We start from the raw sequence: 27,311 nt of genomic DNA on the forward strand, positions 1-27,311 counted from the left end.
CTAGTGTTGTATGTATTATTTTAGTAAATGTTGGCAGACTATCGGTACATTAACATTTTGTAAAATAGATTAAAAACATCCTGTATGCCAATTAGCATTTTTCTAAGCGAGCTAAGCCTGCAGTTGATCAATATTTGTTGACTTTTAAAGGGTTGAAAATGATATATAATAATATAAGATGCAATTTCATTACGTTACGTTATGCCAGACTTTGGAATTTTATCGATTTATCAATATTGTGAATAATTGAATACGTTCAAACCTCAGGTGAACCCATCACTTAAACGACATCATCGGTAAATTCAAACGTAGATTATTACATCATTTGCGAAACACAATTCGATCTCGCGAGTGCCGAGTAAGCGACGGTTACCTGTCGCGATGCTCATTCCACTTTTAGCAACGTGCAAAATTTCTAACTTCGAGTAAGCTACGGTACATTAAATTGCGAAAAAAAATTATTGGACTGCAAGTGAAGCACGTTGTGATCGTGAATGAGCCTATCCATGCAGCTAAGAAATCGAAGATTTGTGTAACAATTGTTACCGCCACGCCACGTGACAGAGGAATCCCAGGGAAATACCCATAACCTAACACATGCAAACTCACCAACGTTGCCGAGAAAGGGAAAAGTTACTCGGAAGTCTCAGGCTAAATCTGCGAAAAACAAAATATAACACTTGAATTAATTTAGTAAATTGGCTTTTCAGTCTTCAAATTAGTTATTACTGTTGTCTAGTTTCATATTTATGCATTGCATGTTATGCAAGAACAAAAGTTCGGCACTAAATTCACCACCTTGAATTATCAATTAATAATTAAAATAAGTATTGTTACCTCGACTCTGGGCTGCTCGACACTACGTGTAGTAGTTCTTGTAGCATCTCAGATTTATTGGTGAAGCGACGCACTTGTCACGTCATTTAGATCTTCACTCATCACTTGTAATCCAAAAATCCGCACTGCAATAACACTTGATTCTACACTCACTTTTTGTACTGTTGCTGTCTGTTTCGACCGACTGAATAAACTTGCTAACAATGCAACTGCGCATTTGCCGAAAATCGGCCAAAGAAATAATAAAATTGACACACGACTCATCGAAAAAAAAGTAGACTTCACTGAAATCTGAAGTTATACAAAACAATGAAAACTCGAGACACGAAACACACTGATCGAACAACGCGACACAACTTGATCAACACGGTTTTAATGTTGAGCTGATACCGGTAACCTGTGATTTCGTCCCGATTGCTCGGAAACGACTGATGCCGCATGGCGCTCAGAAGAGTCTTGTATCAATTCTCTGAGTGACGGAAGATAATAATTCTCCCTCCCTCTTTGTTACTCTTCCCATGGAGTGGGGGTTGATTAAGTTGAATCGCGAATATCTCGAGAACGGTGATAGATACGGCAAAACAAACGAAATTTTGGAGGTCACCGAAGGGCGAAATGACGTACCTGTCCGTGTCACGACGTACCATCCTGATTCTTATCCAGCCCTGTTCGCGTCCTGAGAAATGTTCTGCAAACTCAGCGATGCCGGAACGGTGGGCCGCGAATCTTGCGTCGCAAAAATCGCGGACCCAGTTCGGAACCTAGAAGCCTGACAATAATGTGGAATGATAACTGATGATAAATAAAACCGTCTGTACGAGGTTGAGATTATCGAACGATGAGAATGAATATTTGCTGTTGGACTGTTGAGATTGCGAACTTTTTTCCGCTGCCAAACCGTTCATCGTGCTTCTATGGTCGATTCTTGGCGCAAAATATTTACCGCCAGATCAGAATTGAATGACACTTTCCGACGTAGCTTCTTCTTGTTTTGTACCCGTTTTTCAGTTCCTCTACGTGGCGCTAGTAGACTTCTGACACGCTCACCCGAGATGAGTAGGGAGATCTGTAACGCTCGGCGTTTCGTGATACTAGCTAGGTTGGAGCGTCGACGCGACACCTAGGCGGCCATGCACCGAAGGCGGTCCACAATCGTGTGCCAGGCATGAAATTAGGCGCGCTCGCAGAGTATATATAGATATACTCGGTCGATCGAGCAAGTGGTTGCCAATCGCATCCTTGTCCCCGCTCGCACCGATGTTTCCAGGAATGCAAGAATTGGAATTTTTTTTGTTTCAATTATGAATGTCAGCGAATAAAAGTATCTCCAGATTTGATAAATTTTGGATTCAATTAGCGGACGCTGAACCAAAATAATTAACCATTCCCAGCCCGAATATATTTTTTTTTTTCGATCAAATGTCTGGAGCAGCCCCCTGCAACTAGATCGAGCGAAAAAGTAAAAAGAGTAACCTAGTATGTCACATAATTTTAGTTTTTATTGAAGGCGCTAGTAGTGCAGTTGCACGGGTTGCACTCTGTAAAGGCCGTAAAGGTAATCGCGCAAACCGCGCAACTGTACTACTAACGCTCTCTACCGAGTGTGACAACATAGACTCGTTTTCCGAAACACAGAGTTGCAGGTCTGGAGGATAGCAGAGAACTAGAACACCATGGCAACGTTTGTAAACAACATACCACAATATCTACCAGTGGCAGTTGGTTGCTCCGTGGCTGATCCTTACCCTCCACTGTCAGCCGTTTAGAATAAGCACATCCACAGGAGTATCGCGTATCATTTATTTTCCAGCCCACTAACCGAACAAACAATGGACATTAAGGATAGCAGTGAGGACGAAGAAGCACAAAATATATCTGCATTTAGCCAATTTGATGAAAGTATCGAGGTACGCAACGCCGAAGAAATCAAGAGCCCTGTGAACACAGCTATGTCGACATTGAAACGAAGTCCAAAAAATACCGGTAGCCACAGCTCATTGAAGATTGGGGTTGGAAGTCTACGAGGCAATCTCAGTCCCCCACAGCCTTCAAGGTATTTTAATCTTATCCATGCTCTGTGGGTTTTTGTAATCAACGCGACATCTGTAATCACCACTTATCAACTGTCCCAAGGGTGGAAAACTTTCGTGCTTTAGTTTATTAAATTTAAGTTGAATCCAGTCTTCTTTTGTTTTCAAAGATAGATTTGAAACACCGTAAATGTTTGGAAGATTAAAGTAAGAATAATATTTATACATTCCTTTGGCATCTTATTTAATTTTTGTGTTGGTAGACGGTTAAGTACGTTCAAATCCTATAAGCATATATGGAATATTCAAAAATTATTCCACTAGATATTCGAACAAGCTTACGGACCACGTTGAACCCACATCGTTTGGCAAGTCAAGCGCACTCATGAATGATGCTTCTGATAGTGAAGAGACGGATGACGATGATATACAAGGTGGAACAACCAAAGGTTTTGAAACTTATGATCCAAAGGAATTTGAAGATCTTCACGTATCAGCTGAAATCAAAGAACTTTTCGAGAATATCACAAGGTGAGTTGGTCAGGTTTTTGCCTTTCTATGTTTTTCAGTGGGCATCTGTAAAAAAAGAAATGCCAAATATTTCCTTGTACTGAAATAACGTACTTAGGATAACATTATTATTCGTTTCCAAGAGGTAGCATGAACGAGATCTATTTGTGGAACCTCTTGAATGTATAATTTTTAACTTTTCGTCTTTTGACGAGCCATTGTGTCGAACATCTATTAACAACTACTTGTATTTTATGTACAGATTCTCACCGCAGAAAATTGACCTTGACTACAAGCTCATTCCGTTCGTGCCCGACTACATTCCAGCAGTCGGCGATATTGATGCTTTCATTAAAGTTCCGAAACCTGATGGTACCGCTGATAAAGTAGGGCTAGTCGTTCTGGATGAGCCCTGCGCTAATCAATCGGAGCCTGCCGTTCTGCATTTGCAATTGCGAAGTCATAGTACAAGTTCAGGACCTATGAAACAGGCAGTGATCAAGCGCATTGACGATCCGGAAAAAAATTCCAAGTCTATTGAAAAGTGGATTAACGATATGAACCAGTTGCACACAAATAGGCACCCGCTTACAGTACATCTCTCAAAACCAACAGTTGACATTGATACGCTCATGCAACAATGGTCTGCAGACGTAGACGAACGATTGGAAAACACTTCGGTTGAATTGTCACAGCTAGATTGTGACTTGCCCCGTCTCGTCGACATTGCTTGTACCCTCGTCGATATTCCAGTCTACCCAGATGCCAGAATGGAAGCACTGCACACGATGTTTACCTTGTTTTTAGAAATTAGAGATCATCAATATTAATTCTATCGCAGTAGACATTGAATACTAGTAATGATTTCTAAAATTAGTTTTTTTTTTTGTTTCAGATCACTCTAATCCTTTGTTGCACAGTGGTACGTACGTACAACCTATATTCCATGGCTCTGGCGTTGCCTAAGCTCCTTGTAACGTCATTTATGGGTGAAACTTACTTTCTATACGTTGTTAGGGGACTTAAAAATGCATGTGTAACACCAATAAATAATTATTTAGGATGTAAAGACAAATAAATACGATTTTGAAAATTTACATCATTCTCATAATATTTCTAAAGGTTAATTATCATAATTGATTCTTATATATAATATATATAATGAGAAAAAAGAAGACGATTAAGTTTTCTCGTTTTTTGATGAAACTTATTCAAGCGTCGATGCATTTTGAACTTCCAATTGGTCCATTTGGCTACCTCAATACTTCAGCAGCCGATCCTCGTAAGTAGCCTATACCACATTCCGGAATAGGATGTCATCATCATACAGCATTTTCACTACCCAAGCTGACAAGAAAACGCTGCACGTACCATCCTAATCTACAGCCACTGGTTGTCCGAATCGCGTCTCCATCCTCCGGATGCTTGTCATCTGATAATTTTTGTAGACCTTCAGGTCCAATTGGACGCAGATTTCTCGACGCGAAGTCAAAAAACTTGTCAGCCTAAATTCCGAGAAATCGTTCAGGGTGGTTGCAAGCTTTCCAACTTCCTACCTTGCCTTGAAACCTCTCGATCATTAGTCATCAGAGGGATGGAAGAAACTTCCCGAGGAATGTGTCTCTTTATTTTAGCTTATGAGAGTCTCAATTTCTTTCTTTTGTTGAAATAGACCCATCCTATTGCACGCCTTCTTTTGATAAGTTGTACAATTTTGGTTGTTCTAGGGACGTCACAAAGTATAACGAGCTATCTTTTTACTTTATTTTTTCAAACTCATGTCATTATATTTAGTAATATTTATACTAATAGGTCATTTGCAGCTCAGATTCTAACTCACGCAAATTTGCTAGTTCGGATTTACATTTATTTTTACACACTTTACATTTATATTCAGTGTATATCAGGATAGATAATTAGACTAGAAAATTTATTTCAAATCACTGGTCGAATATAAGTATATAGATTAAAGCATGCGGTAGGCACTCATGTGCGCATTTCCAAAACTTGCACAATCTGCTCAACTTCTCCATTTCAATTGATTTCAATACATAATAAAGATGGAATTCAATCTGCGGACATCCAGAGACCGGCGATATCTACCAACTAGCTAACGTTGGCTGAAGAATGAATCACAAAATGAACGCATCAGTAGAATGGAACCCATTAAGTTTCCCCACTGATCTCTATATTCCCTCTGTTGCCTGGTTTTGTCGTTCATACTCTGGCCGCCGAAAGCGCTGACAGTTGAGCGTGTTTCGAACACCGAATGCATTGATTTGTATGATTTGTATATGATCGCAACAGGTTGTAAACGAAAACAATTTGTTAAACAGCCGTCTCACGTTTGATTTCATGATTTCTAATGAGCCGAAAACTGAAGTGGAGAAATATTTGTAAAAATGGACGATAAGATCAAAGACCTAGCTAGAAAAAAAAATCCAAGTCAGCTTACCAAGTTCATCCAAAATGTTGATTTGAAAGATGTGAGTATTTTTTTGTTTTTCATTTTCAGTACGTACCCAGTTTTAGACATAAACCGTATAAAAAGAACAAAAGTGTGAACTGTCTCTACTTTTGTTATTATAGCTATGTGAGATGATCCAGAACAAAATTTGTCATATGGATTTTCCAAAACTACAGAGCAACATTTTGGAGAGCTTCAACGACACTGCTTCTTCCCAGTCAAAAAGACTCAAGGTTGTTGAAGCGACTTTGTCAGCACTTCAAACAGCAAATATCACCAACAGCCAAGCTAATACGATAGTCTGTAGGATCATTATGGACTTTCCTCAATACTCATCTACGTATCTTACCAAACTAGTCGAGTTTTGTCAGGAACGGATCAGAAAAAATGATGATGAATTTATGAGGTCAGAATAATCCCGAGAATCCTGTGCAAAAACAATAAGGGCTGAATTACTTTCATTGGCAATTTAAAATGAAAAGTATACTTTAACATGCTTAATAGATAACATTCCAAATATTAGTAGCAAAATCCCCATAACCGTTGAAAGAGAACGATCAAGTGGAATAATTTTCTGCATGTGCATGGCATAGCACTGCAGCTAGATCAACTGCATTAAAAATGCCTTAAGAAATTAAATATCTCATCAGACTGTTATTATTGGGAATCCTTTCGCTGCAGTAAACGAATACAATATCATAATAATTCACAATAGATTTTACAAATATGTAAGACAGACTATTTCAAACTGATAAACTGATAGACCAACTACTATGTCTATGTTAATTTTAAAAAATTTATAGCAGATTGATGATGCTCTCAATTGTTTCTTTCATAATTAATAAATTCTAGAAATATTTTTTCTATGTTAATAAGATCATAAGTTTATAAACAATAGGCTTTTGCAACTTTTAGTTAGTAATTTGAAGGTTCCATTTACTCCAATTAGACAAGTTATCTGTCCAAAGAACTGTTACAGCATAGACATGAATGTAATGTGTCATGATATAAACGTCTCTGATTCTTGCAGTTGGAAAGACATTCTCCCACAAGTATTAGAAGTCCTGGAAGACAGGAAAATTGTAGTCAATAATGGTTCTGAGATGTCGGGAAAAGAGTACAGAGAAACTATCATCAAATCTTTGTACTCTGGCCAATGGGACACAGCAGTTTTGCCATCTGTCACAACGATGTTTAGGTGGCTGATTCGAAGAACAAAATACCACTATTATTGATAGTTTGTTCGACCATGCAACATGAACGATTGTTTTTGATCTTTTTAGAGAAATATCAATGTCCAAAGAAGAGCACCGAAAGGTGGTTGGAATTCTGTGCAATAGGCTGTCAAGCATGCAACCCAACGAGCTACCTCCTTTGGTGCATCAATTACTAACTTTTTGCCGTCAGCAAGACGCGGAGTGTGTCATTATGGCTCTCTGCAGATACTTTCAAACGCAGTACGCAAATGCATTAGAAGAAGATTCGCAAGAGTGTTCTGAAAACATTGGTAAACATTAATCAGCCATTCAGTAATCTAGCTATGACAGAAAAAGTTCCTTACTCTTTCAGTTTCAAATAATTGCAGGTGTGTTGACTGTCAAAGAAATTCAAGAGGCGGAAAGTACAATTCTTTATCACATATTCCATGCTACAGAGGTGAACCAGAATAGTTTGAAAGATTTCATAAAATCCGTCCGCAATGCAACAAATATTCCTGCATATGTACTTGATCCATTCATCATGACACTGCTGTTGAACGTATCGGACATATATGAAAACGACGTAAATATTACAAACATTACGCTATTCAGTCTTAACCATTGTTAAATCATAAAGTTTTCCATGAATTAACTAAAACCAGTAAACAAACCTTGAAATATCTAGGAAGTTCACATGATTTTTCGTATTTTTTTTGCAAATCGTGCTTTACTCAAAATGCATGCTTATTTTGGATTTCTAAAAATATACTCAGAATACAAATAATAAATTTAGGTATAAATTTGCTAACTCTTTGCTACTTCGCATAACTTTTCACAGACTCTGGACATTCTGAGAAGTGCACTAAGCCGTATAATCCGTGATAACGAGCGACAAAAACACAGTTCTTGGCTTAGGGAAGTTCTGGACAAGGATTGTAGCATTTCATCAACATTAAATACTGTGATAGGAAACAGGTACAATGCTTCACAGAGTACCGAGATTTTATGTCATACATTAGTTTCAAGAACATTTACAACTGTTTCCTTGTTGTTGCAGCATCAAAGATAGACACATGGTAGTTAAAGGGTTAGTTGACTTAGCGTTTGTGCTGATGGCAATGGGAGTAAAGCTGGGTGAAGAAGCCCACGCTGTAGTGTTATGGGAAATCGGTAACAAAATAATCCAAAAGCTAATAAAAAAACGACAAGAAATTGGTCCAACTGTGCTGCAAACACTAAACGATAAAATAATCTGTGGAGGTGCTAGTGTTACCCAATACACCTGTAAGTTGCTCTCCTTAGAATTTTAATTCAACACTTTTAAGGGGTAAAATTATTTTTTAGCACACTCGCTTTGCTCAGACGCAAACTTCAGACACGCTGCAATCGTCAACTTTCATCCCTTGTTACACAACATACTACTGTTTTCCAATTCGAATTCCCAGTGACTACTTTTACATAGTATTAAAATGATATCTCAGATGGTCTGAAAAAGAGTGGCTGAGCTGATGGAGAATGTTCCTGTAGTACGATAAAATTAATTGATAAATCATGAAAATTAATTTTATTTTAGATTGCCTTGCAAACATATGCCAAAAAGTACCTATAGTTGTGCTTGAGTGTCGTGTATGGATTATCACGTTGCTTGAGAATTTGCTAATAATAAACGCAGCTGCTGCGACGCAGGTGATTTTCGCAGTGCTCCCCATTGTGCGATTACAATCTGAAATACGAGACACATTAAGCATGGTATTGCGCAAAGCATTGTACTCCAGGGAAACCCAAATTCGTAAAATGGCTGTGACTGGATTTCTACAACTACTGAAGAACTTGAAACTACACACTCTAGGTGCACTCAGCCAGTCAACAAGCCGCGGCACGTCAAGTGCTTCTAGCACATCAACTTACACACAAGTACTTTAACATTAGAAATCATTAGTTTCTCACTGCTCCGTTACAGTGAATAATTGTATTTGTGGGACAAATGTCGAGCCTATCAACTGGGTTAAGGGCTACTCTTTGTGCCGAATATTAATTTAGACTTCTCAAAAAATTGGTATAATAATGTTGAGTATCATTTGCGAAGTCAATCTTCTGTTGTTTCAGAATATATAATGCTCCTATAAAAAGAAGCCAATAGCGTTACAGAAGTAACGCAACCCCATGTTCCTAGTTCTAGTAGCCACTAATTCAGGTTAAAATTACCTACTCGGGCAATTACGGCTCTCATTCACGATGATTGTTCTCTGAGCAATGAACCATATTTTCAATCTGAATTTAAAAATACTTACATTAGACAAATTTCCATACATACCAAATATAATTGTCATTGGCGAATTCATATATTGTTGGAAAAAACTTGTATTTTTCCAGAAACTGGTATAGATGTATCGTTTTTGGTCACCTTAGTATAGTGTATGTTCATAACTACTATGTTAGAATTGTTAGTACTACAAGCACATAAAAGATTTGAACACTAAAGATAGTGGGGTGGCTAAAAACAGTGCTGCTGCCTTGTACTGTAGAAGACAGACCAAGTTGATCTGTTTCACTAAGCACATAAAATGATCTCTGCTAGATCTGGGTAGTTAGATTTTATTCTACCAACTGGCTGAAGTAAAAGCCTTGAGTGTACAGACATACTGCCTAGGTGCCTGAGGTTTATGAAATGCATGCATTGCTCATTTACGCTACATCACAATACTGGATAATCGTTTTTACCAATTCTCCAGGCAAGTCTGGAAGTTCACACCAAAAAAGTAGAAGAGAACCCTCGACTCAATACGCTGTTATGCTACGAGGTGCTGGGCATTCTCAAAAGGTGTTTTACCCAACAAGCAGAGGTCAAATCATGCTTATATGAAGGTATGATCACTACAATTTGTAAAGCAGAAATAGCAGCACTTCAAGACCATTAAATTACCTGTGCTCAATATTAAGGGGTTTTTGTCATTACGTGATTTTATTACCGAATTTTTGCTGTTCTACGAACCTTCGGCCAGCTTTTTATAAGTCAAAGTTACGATTTGGTTGAAAATTGTACATTGTATAGTATATACTAAGATAATTATACATGATATATTATAAGAGAATTCTAAATGATTTCCATCATAGCATTAGAACCTTCAATGTTCAGATAGAAAAATGCTCAGTTGTAGGATAGAAAAGGTACTGCTCACTTAAGGAAATTCATAACAGTTTCTTATATTGTTAACTATTTTGGTATCAACTTACTAAATTGTGAAATATATATTTTTACAGGATTATCTGATGCAATTGTGATGAATCCTGAGTTGTCAAAATACTTGGTGGAAATGTTACTTGAACATTTTGAACAATACTACGAGTCTAACACTAACATTCTACCACCATTCAAGCTTGATAAATGCACGTCAATTCGTGGTGCAGAATCAGTTTTACAAGAACCAATTGGGAACTTGGTTTTAGTAATGCAACGAATATATGTCGAGGCAGCTTCTGAAGAGACTAATGAAATTGAAAAGCTGGGATTCATACTAGAATCCCTCTGCAACAGAATGTCCAAGTCTGAACTTGAGCATTTTCAAGTGGTAAGTAAAACAGTCACATTTACAGATAGGTTTGTTAATTTTTAACGAGGTTAAAGTTTGGAACGTTAATGTTATGCTGCATATCTTTTTTATTCATTATTTTTGGAATTTCCTGAGGATCATTGAACTGTAATACGCTACTACATACTGAGGTTTCATTAACTCAACTATGCCAAAGTTATTATAAAGTTAAAAAATAGTGATTTAAAAAGGAAAAAATTTTTGACATTCACAGTATTAGCTTCAATTCCGTAATTTTCAGGATCATGATATTGATCTATTAGACAATATACCAGAATGTCAAGAGAAACTTCATAACTTGAAAGAGATGATAACAGTTTATGAAGCTCTCATTGCATACAGAATTGTTACTTGGTCAAATGATTCTACGAATCCTGCCCACAAGATTTACACGTTATTTGATGGCTACAATCGACTTATCACCCGCACAAAGGTAACAATTACTGTCAATGTAGTAGCCTAAAACGATGTGCTGAATATCTTGATATCATAATGCGAACAATTTCAGCCTGCACCGAAGGTAAAGAAAGGTGAGGGTAAGAAGAAAAAAGACAAGGATGTTACAGATGCCTCCTTCAAGAAACCTGGGCGCAATGTAGCCATTAAACTACCACAAACTATTCTAGATCTAGAAACCGTACTCAAAATAGTTACTCTTCTATATTCGTAAGTATGTTTATGTAACACACTTGTATATAAATTTACATCGACTTCACAAGGCAATGGAAGCATATGAGTTACCTGTATATCTCTTGCAAATTTGGGAGCATCGAATGTAACTTAGATTATATGTAAATAGGTCTAAAACGATCTACAAATTCTCGACGCGATATGAAGCGAGAGGATAGTGGGTATCAAACACCCTGGGTCATTTTTCACCTTAATAAATTCAGTTTAGGTCAATGCTGTAATTTTCTTGCTCGAAAATAATACCACATCTATTAATTTTAGTAAAATGTCGGATTTTGACGCAAACAACTATTTCACATACTTTTTCATGAAATCTCTTGAGTATGCAATCCATTTGACGTATTGTAGCGATGCTGTGCCCTGGTCATCTCAAATCGAATCGCGCAGATTGCAAGAAAAGGAATTGTTTCACCGCTATATACTGCAAACCTGCATTCAGCTTATGCAGCGTACGAAGCAGTTAAAAAACAACGACCTGCGAAAGCATAAGAGGCAGGATGTATTGAAATGTTTTGAAATTGGCGAGTAAGGATCATTATATCCTGTATACCAGAAAAATTGAAAGTCGTACAGAACGGATACATGGTATGATAATTCATTTCTTTCAGAATCATATACACGAAAATTGTGTTACAATTAGATGATGTACGTAACTTCGACCAGCAAACTGCAGTACTTGGATTGGACTGTTTTAAAGAACTGTGTAACCTAGCATGCACAAGTCTATCCTCACAATCAGATTTGCTGAACTTTTTAAGGATATGTGGTAAAAACTTCATTATAAAAATAATTTTTAAACTCATTATTACTATTCACATGTGAGTAAATACGTATAAATAGGTAATGCATTAAATTCTCAATATATACTGTACATTATCTCTCAGGAAAAGTTGATACAAACGCTGACTTGGAATTGCAATTGATGAGCGTCATATCACCGGTGAAAAACCTTTTGACAAATGTTCTTGAGGAAGACGATGAAAATGAATTAATCGCTAAAAGAATTCCTTCAATTCTAATGAAAATTCTTTCACTCTTGACATTGAAGTTACCCTACCATGGGGAAAAAATTGCAAATATGCTCAAATGGCTACATGAACTTGCTATGGAAAGAGAAATGGAGCAAAGCATGGCTGTCGCAGTAATTGAATTCATACTAAAGATTGAAGATTACATAACAGACTATGGAAATAGTATTGACAAGATAGTCTATCAACTCTGTCAAATACTGGGGACTGTAGACGAGGTAAGGTGATCTTAATGATTGGGTAATTGCAATATTGATTTTTCTTGAAGCTGCTATTTCGATTAAATTGCGCATCTTCAAGCATAGTTTAATGCATAATCAATGATTACGTATTATTGAACAGGAAGAAAGTCAAATGCAGGAAGAAGATCAGTTTAAAATTCTGAATGACCAGTCTGCACTTCAAGTACATTCCCTTATTTGTAATGTACTGAAGCAAAAGCTGGATAACACGACATGGTTTTTAAGTAGATTAAGAGCTGAGCAAGTACTCACGACAATGCCTGAAATAGGTGTAGAGGAACGTATGTATCCAAACTTGTAGTTAAATGTTTTCGAGACATAGTACAATGACCTAAAACTAATCATTAATATTTTTTACTTTTATTTTCATGATATAATAGGTCGAAATGCACTCAGAGATAAAGAACATAAACTAAGCTCTCAGTTGTGCTTGATCGTCCAGACATTAAAGACATTGTCTAATATTTCAATATCACCTGGAGTCAACGCGGATGCAGTATTCAAGAACTTGCAAAATCTATTCGGTACACTTAGCATGTACACGAGATACTTTTACAACAAATCAACAGCCCAAAATCCCGTTTTCCAAGCCGTTAGGTGAGGCTCGTTATTACGTGTAAAATATAATGGTATTTTCGACTGATTTCGGACAGAATGAGAGAACCAAACATTCAGGCGATTGATCTTTTCAATATGCAAGCAATAAAGTGCATTTCCAAAGCATTTTCCGTGGGAAATATGGATAGAGTCCAGAAGAAACGAATATGGCATTACGCAAGTAACTGAGTTGTGATGAGAAAAGTGACAGAGTGCTTGCTCTCGAACTGCTATCTTACATTGAAAACAACAAAATATAAATCTCCTGTCAGTGCGTCGGTAAATTTGGAAATGAATTGCCTTTCTGCACCTCCTGTGTATTCGAATATCCAAACTATTCGCTTTACTTTCTCAAGTAAGCTTGAAAAATCACAGTACTGTTTGCACCTTGAATCGTCCTGATCGACTATGAAAAATATATGCAATTTCACAAGAATCAACGCCTAATGATGTACTAAAATTGTACTCACTGTATGGTTATACCAATTAGTAAAAACGCTATGGACATCTAATCTTTGACTATATCAAATGGAACATGCATAAAATTTCCAGGTTTGTCCCACTGGTAAAACTAGCCGGAAAGCCACTTGCTAAGACATTATACAGCCTTATAACACACATTGAGGTAAGGGAAATTGTAATTGTTGAACTTCAAGTAAATCATATTTTTAACCTTCATCTTATCTTACTAAAAGGAAAATCAAAGAATCAAATCCAAGTCAAAAATAGTAGACTCATACGCACAAAGGAGCAAAGTATTGAAGGAAACCAAACTCATACCTAAAGTAGTATACGAGATCGAGCAATTTGGAAAGAATGTATTGCTGCTAAGTAAAAAAACTAAGGTAAGATTACAACTGGTAATGATGCAGCATGAAAAGTTCAACTAAAAAGTGATTCGATAAAATATTCTACTACAGCCTATTAAAAATAAATTTTCACTTCCATTCTTGCAGGCAGGTTTGGAAGAATACGTTAATTACAGTATTACACGAGATTTTAGAATAAAAAATCCAGTTCTCATGAAAGGTCTGGAAGAATTGGATGTTAGTATGGTGAGTTCCAGCTTTTGTGCAAAGATTCGGTACTTTCATTTTCGTTAGTCAATACGAAACTATCGATGGAAATATAATGGTTTCATAAGATCCTCTTACATTCCAAATTTTTTATATCCATTAATCTACATTTTTAATTGATACATTTCTTGACATATTTAATTCTTTTTGTGCATTTTATTCTATGCAACAAATTTTCTATAAAGTGGGTTTGAGGGAAAGTTTAAAGTTTGGTATTAAAATCAGGTAGACGAAAAAGTTGGATCTATTGGAAACGAAATAGTGCATTTCGCTACATGCACCATAGGTACTGTTTAAATCAGGGGTATGCAAAAAATGGTTGAATCGAAACAAATTGAATAACGAAACTCAAGTCAAAAGTCCACTCAAATATTCGAACATTCCATTAATTCATAATTTTTTACGTGCCCGAATTTTTAGAATTTTTTTCAACGGTTTGAATGGCTGAAATAGTAAGAATGATTGCAATTATTCCATTTGACAATTTATCAACAGCCCTTGGAAATCATCGAGCGTTATATATTTCACTCGAAACAAGGCAATAACACTAGTAGGTTGGTTACGACCTCATTGTGGGTTAAAGAGACCAGTAAAATTGAACTAAAACGCAAATTACTTAAAACATTCGCAATATAGTTATTTGATTCATATCATATTGAATTTCTTTTAACTTTTAAATCTTTAGCATCTAGGCAGCTTTGCTTAGACATTGGGCGTAAACTAATATCATTAATATAAATTGAAACACTTGATCAAAAATTCAACTAGTTGCATAATTCTATTTATCCACCACTAATGATATGTTTAAACCGCTATTTTTTTGTTTACTATTGTCATTAGCTAACCACTCAAGGCACAAGTACCAGTACTTCAAAATCAGGTCAATCCCCTGAAAATTCAGATGCAGAAGGTAACACACCTGAACCGCCATTAAAAAAATCCAAGACAACACGTCAATCGCAGAAGTTGTAAGAGGTCACAGAAAAAATTTTACATAAGGTTTGATACAATATTATATTGTTAAACAGATGCTGCGCGTCAGGCTTTTATCAATACAAATTTTTATATTTTTGTATTTAAATAATAAGTTCTTGATGAAATTACAATAAACGATGTGTTACAGAAATAGACATTTAATTTCTTTGTCCGTTAATTATTATTATTAATATTATATCTATTATACATTAATGTATTAACTATACATTATACTTAGTAAGTAAAAAAAAATAATGTATTCTTCACTCTCAGGAATACAAACACTTTTAAAAGTGATAAATAGATTGCTGTTTACGCAACAAAATCGAGTGGCCTATTAAAACCACCTTTGCGATTCATGTATTGTCTATATTTTCGTTTAAGGATAACGTGGACAGCTCCAATGTCATTGCCTTCGACTTTTTTACCTTTCGTTGTGTCAAATCCGCAGAATCCCATTAAACGCATCATATCCTGTTCCTCAGGAGTTTTTCCTTGGAGATCAGCCTCTGTAATTAGCAAATGATAATGAATTGTTTTTTGCGTCGTTGGAGCACACTTTTATTGCATGAGCATTTTTAATTTCTACATTCATCTCACTGATTCTGACAGTATGAGATGGATGAAGTTTAAAGGGGTTTTGACCAGCCCCCTGTCACTCCGTGTTTCAGAAAACGAGTCTATGTTGTCACACTCGGTAGAGAGCGTTAGTAGTACAGTTGCACGGTTTGCGCGATTACCTTTACGGCCTTTACAGAGTGCAACCCACTGATACAGTGGTGCAACCCGTGCAACTGCACTACTAGCGCCTTCAATAAGAACTAAAATTATGTGACAAACTAGGTTACTCTTTTTACTTTTTCGCTCGATCTAGTTGCAGGGGGCTGGTTTTGACTGCAGCATTTTCAAATTGGTAGACACTTTTTGAGGTTATAGCATCTCTGAGGCCCTCCACTTTTTTATTTCTTCATCACCATCTTTAAGTTACGAACAATTCAAACTTGATATAGTTCCACCAATTGTATAATAGTCAAAATATTCTTAAAAATTGTATTTACATTTCTAGCAAATGCAGTTACGTTTTGCAGTAAACTTTGTACATATAATATATAAAAAAAAAAAAATCAATTATTTTTCTGAGTTTAAGCATAATACTTCAAAGTAAAAGCCTTAAATCTTTCCAGTCTCCCCCTCAGTTATTAAACCTATCCATCAATTTCGTAAAGCAAACACATATTATTGAGGAAACCATTAATTCTTGAACATTTGGACTGTGAGGTGCGATAGTAGTCGAACATTAACAGATTTGACAAGTAGATCAAACTGGATCTTTCAGGGTAACTACTGACTGAAATTGCCTCTACAATTGCTTGAACTAACAACCAACCTGTAATAATGGGACGTTCGGCAGTAGGAGGCTTAAATTTTGGTTTAGGTCTTTCTCGGTCCCTGGATCTGGATCTGCTGTAAGATCTTCTATGTCTGTCGCGCTCCCTGTCGCGCTCTCTATCACGTTCTCGTGACTTAACTCTATCCCGATCGCCAGATCTATGATGAAAAAAAGAACGCATTATTTTATACACAACTGAGAACTTTTTATAGAACAATCTGCAATGTGTTAAAATGGAGTGGGATATGTAGGCAGAAAATTTAGCCCCTACACTATTGACTTCTTCTTGAAATGGCGAAAAAAAGAGTAAACAATTCGTTATTTGGACACTAGTTTGCATTACTTTTCCACTCACAAGCTTTTAATACTCGCACAAACGTTACAATGGTAAATCTCTTTGAATATAGGTATCGAAATATTTACCTTCGCCTTCTGTCCCTGGATCGTCTTCTTCGTCGGTCACGATCCCTGTCTCTCTCGCGAGACCGATCTCTCCGTCTACCTGGAGATGGGGTTCGACTACGACCCATTTGAAGAGCTCGTAGTTTCACTTCCGCACAACTTGAGGTGTAGTGTAGTACTGAGCCTTCGTGCCAAAGAGTCAGAATTTATACAGCGTAACTTATAGTGCATATTTTCACCGCTAGGTGTAATTCTTAAGCCACGCCTCTGCCAGGGATCGCAGTGGGCCCACGGGTGGGGGGTTGGTTGGATTATGGCGCATGTTTGGTAAATGTGTACCGCAGGTAGGTGATATTAGGAAATAGCCCGTCGGCCCATTACGGGCCCACAGTTCCGCGAATAATTAAAAGAAATGAGGTATCCGATAAGTAATGAAGATAGTTTCGTAGGTAGGTAATAAAAATAGGTAATGGCCGACCGGCCATTTTCTAGTATTACTTACCTGCGGGACACTGTTACAATTGCATAGACGATTTCTACAGAATTTCACGACGGCTGGCAAATTTTGTATGAAAATTTAATCTATCACAAATATTGTTATGCTATGTACGAACATTTAATTTACCACAAATATTGTTATTGGTGCGCCACGGACCTCGTTGTCGGGTGCTTACCGTTTAACACAACACGCTAGTAGTATTTCAAAATCGATTTTCTCGTAAACTATAAGCCATAGAGTTGAACGGCTTTGGGGAATTGTTATTCGAGTTCTCACCTTTCCGTACTACAAGTATGAGAAATTACCAAAATGTCATTGGTGTATTGTCCCCTTGAGAGCAAAGTGTATCGATGTAAATCAATACAAACTCCGTGTATGTAACGCTATGTGGCAACGGCTGATATCCTCAGAAATGGTGCGTTGCAACTGGCAGTTACTAAGCCGTAAGGAAAATATTTGATTGAAGGATAAAATTCTTATTAAACAATATCATTTTGGTTTAAATATAAAATATTAAATATAAAGCAATCAATTCAATTAGTAAAGGGTCTCTCAGCCCAAAAGTAGATTCATTCCATTCGAGGCACACTCCTTGAAGTACAATTTCGTATATAATTTCATATTGTGTTACATTCCAATTGGTAATCAAATTTATAATCCCATCGTTAATCTATACACATTGATTAGTACATACATTTCCGCGATTCAATTTAGAGTCTAGCTTCTAAGTCGTCCAGAAGTGTCAGTTGGGACGTCACAACGCGTCCATCAGTGTTATTTTTCACAAGCAGTTCTTCACTGTCATAAGCTGTCGCAGTGTTCGCGCCACTAATCTCCATTATATTATTATATAGAGATCGCTACAGAAATGAGAGGTTCGCGGTGCCCGCTGCCACGGCATTTTGCTGCCCGTAAAAATCTAGTCGAATGTGGCGCTCCGTGTATATCTCTTCGTGCTTGAACCGTATACTTGAGGGTATTTAAAATTGCATCGAGGAGGACGATCTATGCCTATATCTTAAACCGTGGCGATGGAACTAATCTAACCTAAAACCACTAAACCAGAGGACGTGAAAGTCAATGTTGGTATTTTGATTTAAGGAAAAAGAGTTGTCAGAATTATCCGAACGTGTTAATTAGGTGTGACTATTTTCAGAAAGAATAATCATGTCGGTTCCAAATGATAGTTTAGCCGATCTGGATTGGGTGAAGCTTCGCGAAGACATGGACAACGTCGCTCGCGGGCCTGAGACATTTACGCAGAAGCTGAATCGTAAATTCAGAGAGAATCCTTTGGTACCAATCGGTATTTGACTGTCATACTTTAGTAATCATTTCACAGGTACCTTGTAAGTTTCAGGGTTATTTCTCAATGGTAATGACATTTTCAGGCTGTTTCTTGACAACTGCAGCTCTATCCTACGGGCTTTACTCCTTTAAAACAGGGAATCGTCAGATGTCACAGTACATGATGCGAGCCCGTGTCGTTGCCCAAGGTTTAACCGTTGTCGCATTTGTGCTTGGGATGGGTGCAGCCGCCAGCAGGAAATAGACTTGCTGACTTGTATACTGTGCAGAGTTAGTTGTGCGATGTCAAAATTGTAATCTCCATTCATTTTTAGGAGTCGTATTACTTACACACTCGTAATGATATTTTGCAAGCGTGAGAGAAATTACTAATTGCAAATTATTATTTAAGCTACGTATATTGTACAAATAAAATAGATTTTTCTTTGCGTAAATCAATATTCAAACTTGTATAGGTATTATGTATGTATATATCATGTGCATAGGTTTATAACAGACTTTAACTTTGTAGGGACATTTTTTGTTGGTTGACTGTCACCGTCGAAGACTCGATTCGCATTTCAATATCCACCTTGAATATTGTATATGTAATTACATGTATTTTTTAAGTCTTTAATATCAAGGAGGCAGCTGAATAAAATTATTGGCATTATTTCATTGATAATTAATAAAAACTAATATTTATAAATACTCTGATTTATTACAATTGCATTATACACATATTATTAAATCATAGATGTAATTTTATTTAGATCATAATTATAGTGATACAACGTTTTTCTGAATTAATAGCAATCTTTTCTACGTTATAGACACACTACCGTAATGGTGATGAAAAATTACGTACAAAAAGGTCCTAGTAGCAATATCTGAGAAAACTTTTATAATATCTACTTACTAGTTTTTAAAGAAATTTCAACGAAAACCATATTGTTTTATTATATCTCAAAAATTGCAAAACGAATCCCCTCCAAGTGTATCATAAAATCATACTTATGAATCGTTATTTTTCTGTTATAGGTATGCCATTTATTGCAATCTTTTGCACACATCGTGAAAATAAACATCTATGTATATAATTTTACTGTAGAAAAGATTAAGAAAAGGGACAAAAATAAAACGGAGTTCTTTTCCATGTATGATGTGTAATATGGCAGCTTGATACGATTAGATAATATACTATAATCTAGTGAATTGTGAATTGTACGGACGAATATAATAACCGATCTTGCATTTTTCGTATACATTACTGAACAGTACTTTGCGCGGTAATTGAACGATTGAAATTGAAATGCTCTAAAAAATAATTTTGCAACAGTAAGCAAGAAACATTGTCGTGAAGTAGTGGAAAAAATCTTTAAAAAAAGAGATGACTATGCCATTCCAGACTTTTTTCCAAGTAAATCTGACTTTCAGCTCTGTGTGAGAGATGACCAATGAGTATGTTCAACTATATTTCTCTGTACTTCCTTTGGCAACAAAATTAACGAAACTTATTGCATAATCATCACAACTTGGTGATGCGCGTACAAAACTTTGTCCTGTATGTCTAACAATTTCATTTGTCAAAAAGAGAAAAAAAAAAGCAAAGAGAAACCAAAAAAAAGAAACAGAAAAAAGTTTACCATCATCATTCATCTTTTGTCAAATTCATACTATAAATTGATGAAAATTTTTTTTTCTGAAGGGCACTTCGTAATTGGACCACTTAGTTACAATTCATACTGAAACATTAATTACTTGTATGACAACTTAATTGTTTATTAGATCAAATGCTGATATCTTCTTCGCGATGCTCGCCCAATGCAAATAAACGCGCAGTTTATTTGTGCGAAACTGAAGACGAGGAGTGAAAAAGTAAAAAAGATGTATATACCTACATTATGCACACACACATTATACACACCTACGTAGAAAACAATATCATACTGTACTTTTCAGACATTTTTTATATTAATAATCTCGATATTTTTGTGTACTTCTTTTTAAAGAAATGTTACTGAGTATTGATTGCGAAATCATTAAAGATCAGACGAATAATACGTGCATTTTAATTATTTATTTTCACGTTTTGAAATGTTATCATATCTTTCAACATATCTCGGAGGTGTAATGTCTATGATAATCAAAAATTGACTACAGTCTTCCACGTGTTGAACACAGCAGCAAATACTCTGAATGCTGCGAAATGAATGACTTATATTGCCGTGATATACTACAAAACTTTTTATTATTTCTTTCGATTTTTATCCGCATTACGCGTAGTCAAATGGGAAAGATATACAGAACGAACAAACGAACAAGGTTCGCGTCTCTGTGGAAAAGTCAATTTCAGTGAACTAGACCAGGGCAAAAATATCTTTGACCGAAATCAAACGATTTTTTTAAACTCATCGTGACTTCCGTGCTTCAAGTATTCCTCATTGCAAAAAGTGCGAAGGATTATTTTACACGGTTAATCGAATGTAAAAAAGTTGACGCGTTGACACAGTTATCACGTGATTAATCGTGATTTTTGTTTGAGAACGGCCAATGCGATCGCAGGGTTGCACTGCCTGATTTCCTGGCCCCACTGGTACTTAATGATCGAGAACGAAGGCTTGGCGGGCTGCTTGTTGAGCTGCAACTACTCAAACTGGTGCTGGGAGTTAGCCCAAAAATCTCGTGGACAGTTGGCCGTGTCGCTGCGTAATCTGTTTCAACAGATTCTATGGAAGAGGAGAAACAAACCCGTACATTCTTAAATGTCAAGACAAGTTCATACTTGGAATTCACGGCGACGCTATACTCCAGCCAGTAACCAATATTATTGCAGGCTTTCGGATAATTTTTGAATGCAGTGATAAAATAATAGTTGTTTATGGGGTCCACGACTCTTTGACACAAACACACAACTTCCCAAATGTAAAAAAATACTATTTTATTTCACGGAGATGTGGCATGAGCAATTTAACATACCTACTATACGTAAATCAGCTTGCATTTCTGCAATTCAGGGTACACACCTTGTAAATGATTGGAGAGTGTGAGAAATTTGATCAATCGTGAAAAATGAACAAACGTTGATCGGTAAAATGTACCCCGAATAGCATAAATGCAGGCAAATTTACCTTACGTTAAATTCTCCATGGAACATTTCCACAAAATAGCCCACATAAATATCAAGATCTGTAAAAAGTTTAATTATTTTGATCGCCGTGTAACTGGCTTAGCAGGCAAGTTATTGCAAGTTATGGCAAGCGCGATTTATTATTAATTATAAATTGTTAAATGTCGCAAGGAAGATATATTTTCTTACTATATTCAGTTCAATTTCGGAGGATCATGGGAAACTAATATAGCATTTGCTCAAGTCTTCACTGAGCAGGCGAAACCAAACGTACCGATCAATGGCGTTTCGTCGTAAAGAGACCCTTGACGCTTGTTGCTGATGAATGAATTCCTAGCACTTTCTATAGACGGAACATCTTGGATAGTCTCAGCGGCGTGCCTCCACCTCAAATGATCCTTTGCATGAGCTACGAGTTGCCTCAACCATTTCTGTGCCTCGTCAGCAGTTTCCAATCTTATAGTAGTCATTTTTTCAGACCCCTCAATCGTGTTGCTGATCCGTAGCTCTCTCGACGAAGACTTTGATCGCTGAATTAATGTTTCCTGGAGGAACATTGGAGGATTACGATTAAATGAGCGGGAAAAATGACATATAAGGATTTCTTCTGGGTGTTTTCACATTTTAAAGATATCTTTCAATTAATTTCAGCTACCCTGTTGATCGGCAAGATGCTGAATGGACTCTGCTCCTCGTCAGCGAGTTTTCGCGAGTCCCAAGCGTGAAGTGTAAATCTTTGGATTCTTGCCCAGCAGGTTTGTCCGTCAAGGATGATGCTGCCACTGCATGCTTCTTTGGTAACACATTCTGGTTGCGCAGCCAGCCGGCAGCAGAAGTGCCCGAAGAGCGGCAGTGAGTGATTTTTATTTTCTAAAATATACATATCGCGGGATGACAACTAAATGGGAAGTAACCTAATTACAGGTGTTCCAAGTTTTGTAATCATCGACACTCGTTGAAACGTCATAAACCACATCATATTATAACAATCCGTAATAGTACATTGGCGAAAATGATTACTATTTTCTTACCTAAGTTGTTTAGGATGAGGTCGTGTGTGTGTATATTGTCATCTGTGTCGTCTAGAGTCAATCTCGCAGATGCCATTAATTCAAAATGTGGTCCACTGAAATAGGAAAACATTTTTCTTTAGTAGTATTTCACAAAACTACCAATCCGTGCTGATTACGTGCAGATAAACTCGTGAATAATTATACTTTATGATTTTTAATAAAGCTTCTTATTTTTCTCGTTCTGATAACGTCTCGGAGATTCACAGAATTATGTAAACCTCTTCACTGCCATAAGAAGTTCACAAAAAATAACGAAAATTTTTTTAAAGTTCGACAGCATTTTTTCGATCGTTTATACCGTGGGTACTAAAAATCAGATCAAGAGGATGTCAGCTCTTGCCGACCGTGTTGAACGCAACTTATTTTGACTATTACCTTATTCTACGAATTCATTTCTTGGCCTTCTTTTAGCATGAACCAAAAAAGTATTTCAATATTTTTGTTTGCAATTGCAACATGTATAATTGCACAAACTGCGGCATTTTCACATCAGTGATACGTAGGCTTTGATAATAGTAAAAAAGAGTGACTGTAGCACTATTTTAAATGCGTTTCATGCAATGATCATCAATCAAACTTACATTTCACCGGAGTTTAATTCATCCCTAAGGGAGGCAGCGAGTCTTTTTCCAACTGTTCGGGAAATGGAAGAGTGAATGGATCGTTTGATTCTACGGGGCGTGCTTGCGATGCTCAAATCCTCCTGCAAAATGTGGCTGTATATCTCCAGCGTGACTTCGAATTCCGCTGGCACGTTGTTACTAATGAAATGTAAAACAGGAATTAAATCCAGTCAACGGCATATCGTACGAACGTCGCTACAAAAAATTGATTTCGCTCTTAAAAATTATGGAAATATCACGCGCAATAGAAAAGAAGAAAAAAGCAAATATACTCACAAGATAAGCACATCGGGGAAGGTCACATCGGTAAGCGCCCTGTCCACCGGACAAAGCAAAGCCGTGTCGTGGATTTCGGTCCCGACGCGGGCCAGGCAAAACACGGCGAATCGTCGATAATCACCCCGGTTCTTGAAGTGATCTGAATCCCTCCACATTAACGGTATTCGTAGGTCCGACAATGAGACTCTTGCCGCACTTACGGGTAAACTGTAAATGGCGATGTCACAAATGGGTTCAGCGTCGAGTCATCATTCTATACATTTATTGCTACATAAATGAAATTGCGAAACGATAGGTATAATAAAACTCCAAGGTTCGTATTAGGGCTGAAGCCTGTGCGCTTATTTTTAGTGAGCCAGGTTAATTAGCCTTTCGGTTTAATTGTTTCTTGGAATAGTCGACTAATTGGCTCTTTCGATTATTTATTTTTACTATTAATCGATTAATTGCACAGCACTGGTTTTTATTATTAAAGTTTACGCCAAACGTATTTTAGTTCACGGTTTGGTCATTTGAGAAGATTATTAAAATGAATACTATCATTCGAAGTGTTCACAAGGAAAAGAAACATGGTTATTTTTAGCATATATGTATACGGTCATGTGAACCACGTGTTCCACTTTGCAGGTTGTTGTAGTTATGTGTTTCAAGATTTTCTTAGACCCTAATTCAAGTTTTCTAACCATAATTTTTCTTACATCGGAGATCTCGTTCGCATTTCGCACACGAAGAAAAAATAATTGTTGGAAGCAATTATACAATTTTAGAAGAATGATAGCATAATTATACTGCAACATCCTTCATTAATTGTATTCTACGTTATGGAAATTGTAATTAAATATACAACAATGAACGGCTTATAAATGTTAAAACAATTTTTTTCGCTTCATATAAGATTCGAGTACAAGCATTCGAACTAAAAGCTTTTCATGCTTCGGACCAAAACTCGTAGTGAAGTCTTGCAAAGTATCATTTTTAACGTATATTTCATTTAAGTTTCGTCAAAATAGATGTATAAAAAAAAAAAAAAACTTAAAAAGAAAACGAACCAACTCGAGTCGGCCGACAAATAATATTTTCAGATTTTTAGCACAGAAATCACGAACGTTGGAAAAATATAATCGAAAAATAAAATAATAACACGAAGTGTGAGATTATCGTCTATAACGGAATGTTTACCTCGGTTTGTTAGACGATTCTTTTTTACGTCGCTGAAGCTCCGCCATGTAGGCTGACATGCGTTCGTTAGAGGTGAGCAGAGCTCTGGCTGCTTCCAGACTTTGAGCCCGATGTCGAGCAGCTGCCAAAAGCCTTGCGGATCCTTCTCGCATTTTGATCTCGACTTCGATCTTCTGCTCGAGATCATATTCCTGCAACAATGGTTAAAAGAATAAAATTATATTTACCGAAAGCAATAATAAATTGCCCGAATTACTCAAGCATCGAGTATTCAAGATATGTTACAATAATTGCGTAACTCAAAGTATAGTGAAAGCGTACGCAATTACATAAGGACAAAAACGCGTGTGCGAAATTACGATATTAAGATATTTGGGTCAAGCCGATTAGGAAAACCGTGTCGAATGATCCCTGACCCATTTTGTCCGGCTAACTCTGGATGTATCGGTAATACGGGACTCTTCATGCAAATTGGGCCAATTTTATCGCATACATGTTGAAAATTTTTTTAAGATTCGCCAGATTCCACAGTTTCACAATTTTGATTCCATACCTTTTTTGATATGAGGTTTTTTTTTCTGAAAATGCAGTCTTCCAATACAGTATATGCTCTGAAACACTGATTTTTACAATAGTATACGTTCAACTAACTTCACCAATATTAATATTTCGAGAGTAGGTTATACTTTTTTCTGGATTTTTCAACTTGATACTACATCTTAATACTACCGTGGTCAACATTTTTTAACAAGGTCTGTTAACAGTTAGCCGGAAAGAATAACTTGCACGTCTTTACCGATGTAAATAATCCGTTGTTTCCTCTTTAAACTCGATAACGCAAATATCTGTAAGGAGTTAAGAAAAAATCAGAGATCCCTCGTCCAAGAAGACGAATCAGAATTTCTGAATTGCACAAAGAACCAAGATAACTCGTCTCGTAAAACTAATCCGGTTCAAACATTGATTGGCAAATAATTTCTTACCAAAACGACTAAGTGAAACTACGAAAAAAGAAGAAGGTTTGAAAAAATAGTAAGCTGGATACGGCATGCATATACATAAGTTTATTAGGCTCTTCCTTAAAGGTGAAAGAACATAGGCTGTGGACAAAAAACAGTAGAGCTTTTAAAAGAGGTGAGCCAAAAACCACATCTACCGATCTCTACATATTGCTGGGGCATACTCAACGTTACCTTCAAAATTTAAAAAGTTATCCACGTTCATGGATTAGGTAAAGAAAAGTTCATACAAGTTGGTCCAAGTTGAAATCGGTCACGATTAGAAACATTGAAAGGTTTTTGCGAATTGCAGAATATTTCTTATTCCGAATGTTTTAGGTACTATGTGTAGAATTTTTAAGAAGACTGTGGATGACGCTGTTTTTTCAAATTATATACATTGCCGTAAGTACAGATCGATATTGGTGTATAAAAGTTAAAATCTGAGTTCCAGACTAATCGTTCGGTTCTTTTTTTTTTTTTTTCAATTTTCACACCACAAATCAGTGGGAACTGTGTTTATTTTTTTTACTTTTATCCACGTGCAATCATCGATTACTTTTTTGGATCGTCTTCCAGACACTTCGTCACGGATGGTAGGATGAAAACATTTAGATCTGCGTCGCAATCTCCGTCGACACGCGGCTAAACACGTGCCAATGCCTACATGCCCAAACACGTATAGATATAGATGTACCGCGAATTCCTCACATTCGCGCATCTGCTGGGTTTTCCCTTTGACTGATGCACCGCGACCGCAATCGCCTTCCATTACCGCGCATGTTCACCAAAAATCTGTCGTCGGATACGTCTGCAGTAAATGAAATTTATCTAAATTCGTAGAAAGGTTGAATAAAGAGAATTATCTCCGATTTTCGGGAACGTTAAAAATTCCGTTGTACAATCCGCCAGGAAAACCCGATTGAATGTATTTTTTTTTCTAATTAATCATGCGGACTGAGTTGACGATTTTTTTGCTTAAAGAACGTTGCAAGACTAAAAAACCTAGGTCTCCTACACGGAGATGTGAGAAAAAAAAAATATTAATAAAGAAATAATATTAATGACAATTAAGAATAAGAATATTTCAATTAAAATACCGTTTTGCCAATGGATAGAACGGAAGATTCTAAACAGATTTCATTCTCGCATTTAAAGATATATCAGGAATAGAATATATTGAGATCTTTGGAATAAAAAAAAAAAAAAA

At 36.6% G+C, this 27,311-nt stretch overlaps 5 protein-coding genes and 1 long non-coding RNA gene across 13 annotated transcripts in view; 3 read left to right on the forward strand and 3 right to left on the reverse strand.

The window, feature by feature from the left end:
- The first annotated feature begins 2,032 nt into the window (after positions 1–2,032).
- Positions 2,033–4,474, forward strand: LOC124179635 (intraflagellar transport protein 46 homolog). Its single transcript, XM_046564229.1, has 4 exons — positions 2,033–2,258; positions 2,481–2,890; positions 3,192–3,398; positions 3,640–4,474. Exons 2-4 carry the CDS (start codon positions 2,667–2,669, stop codon positions 4,205–4,207), a joined length of 999 nt encoding a protein of 332 aa, XP_046420185.1. The 5' UTR covers positions 2,033–2,258; positions 2,481–2,666; the 3' UTR covers positions 4,208–4,474.
- On the reverse strand, positions 3,095–5,631 carry LOC124179638. The gene is made up of 4 exons (XR_006870114.1): positions 4,635–5,631; positions 3,941–4,173; positions 3,648–3,857; positions 3,095–3,443 (listed from the first exon to the last, which is right to left on the reverse strand). It is a non-coding gene; the product is annotated as an uncharacterized LOC124179638 (long non-coding RNA).
- A 91-nt stretch (positions 5,632–5,722) lies between these two features.
- LOC124179634 (Fanconi anemia group I protein) lies at positions 5,723–15,252 on the forward strand. Its single transcript, XM_046564228.1, has 21 exons — positions 5,723–5,863; positions 5,967–6,250; positions 6,875–7,042; positions 7,128–7,351; positions 7,430–7,626; positions 7,882–8,018; positions 8,101–8,327; positions 8,617–8,957; positions 9,776–9,908; positions 10,305–10,612; positions 10,875–11,066; positions 11,142–11,299; positions 11,672–11,848; positions 11,932–12,089; positions 12,208–12,569; positions 12,694–12,874; positions 12,974–13,190; positions 13,743–13,815; positions 13,886–14,035; positions 14,147–14,245; positions 15,107–15,252. Exons 1-21 carry the CDS (start codon positions 5,780–5,782, stop codon positions 15,236–15,238), a joined length of 4,002 nt encoding a protein of 1,333 aa, XP_046420184.1. The 5' UTR covers positions 5,723–5,779; the 3' UTR covers positions 15,239–15,252.
- Positions 9,295–17,219, reverse strand: LOC124179636 (U4/U6.U5 small nuclear ribonucleoprotein 27 kDa protein). Of its 4 annotated transcripts, none has more exons than XM_046564233.1 (4): positions 17,055–17,211; positions 16,629–16,789; positions 15,670–15,750; positions 9,295–9,314 (listed from the first exon to the last, which is right to left on the reverse strand). In XM_046564233.1, exons 1-4 carry the CDS (start codon positions 17,159–17,161, stop codon positions 9,310–9,312), a joined length of 354 nt encoding a protein of 117 aa, XP_046420189.1. In that variant the 5' UTR covers positions 17,162–17,211; the 3' UTR covers positions 9,295–9,309. The 4 variants fall into 4 exon arrangements, with proteins under 4 accessions (XP_046420189.1, XP_046420187.1, XP_046420188.1 ...); XM_046564231.1 differs by lacking the exon at positions 9,295–9,314 and adding an exon at positions 11,665–11,798; XM_046564232.1 differs by lacking the exon at positions 9,295–9,314 and adding an exon at positions 14,891–15,155.
- Positions 17,220–18,517: 1,298 nt separating this feature from the next.
- On the forward strand, positions 18,518–20,414 carry LOC124179619 (HIG1 domain family member 2A, mitochondrial). The gene is made up of 2 exons (XM_046564206.1): positions 18,518–18,838; positions 18,924–20,414. Exons 1-2 carry the CDS (start codon positions 18,700–18,702, stop codon positions 19,082–19,084), a joined length of 300 nt encoding a protein of 99 aa, XP_046420162.1. The 5' UTR covers positions 18,518–18,699; the 3' UTR covers positions 19,085–20,414.
- The window catches only part of LOC124179618 (rhotekin-like), a 73,062-nt gene continuing 65,271 nt past the window's right edge, over positions 19,521–27,311 (reverse strand). For all 5 annotated transcript variants that reach the window (XM_046564203.1, XM_046564201.1, XM_046564202.1 and 2 more), the window contains 7 exons: positions 25,104–25,294; positions 23,922–24,131; positions 23,604–23,783; positions 22,981–23,075; positions 22,605–22,819; positions 22,224–22,494; positions 19,521–21,548 (listed from right to left, as the gene is read on the reverse strand). In XM_046564203.1, coding sequence (XP_046420159.1) covers positions 21,343–21,548; positions 22,224–22,494; positions 22,605–22,819; positions 22,981–23,075; positions 23,604–23,783; positions 23,922–24,131; positions 25,104–25,294 — 1,368 coding nt within the window. In that variant the 3' untranslated portion in view covers positions 19,521–21,342. The remainder of the gene's footprint in view (positions 21,549–22,223; positions 22,495–22,604; positions 22,820–22,980; positions 23,076–23,603; positions 23,784–23,921; positions 24,132–25,103; positions 25,295–27,311) is intronic.

Source organism: Neodiprion fabricii, chromosome 4, assembly GCF_021155785.1.
Source record: "Neodiprion fabricii isolate iyNeoFabr1 chromosome 4, iyNeoFabr1.1, whole genome shotgun sequence".
Lineage (NCBI taxonomy): Eukaryota > Metazoa > Arthropoda > Insecta > Hymenoptera > Diprionidae > Neodiprion > Neodiprion fabricii.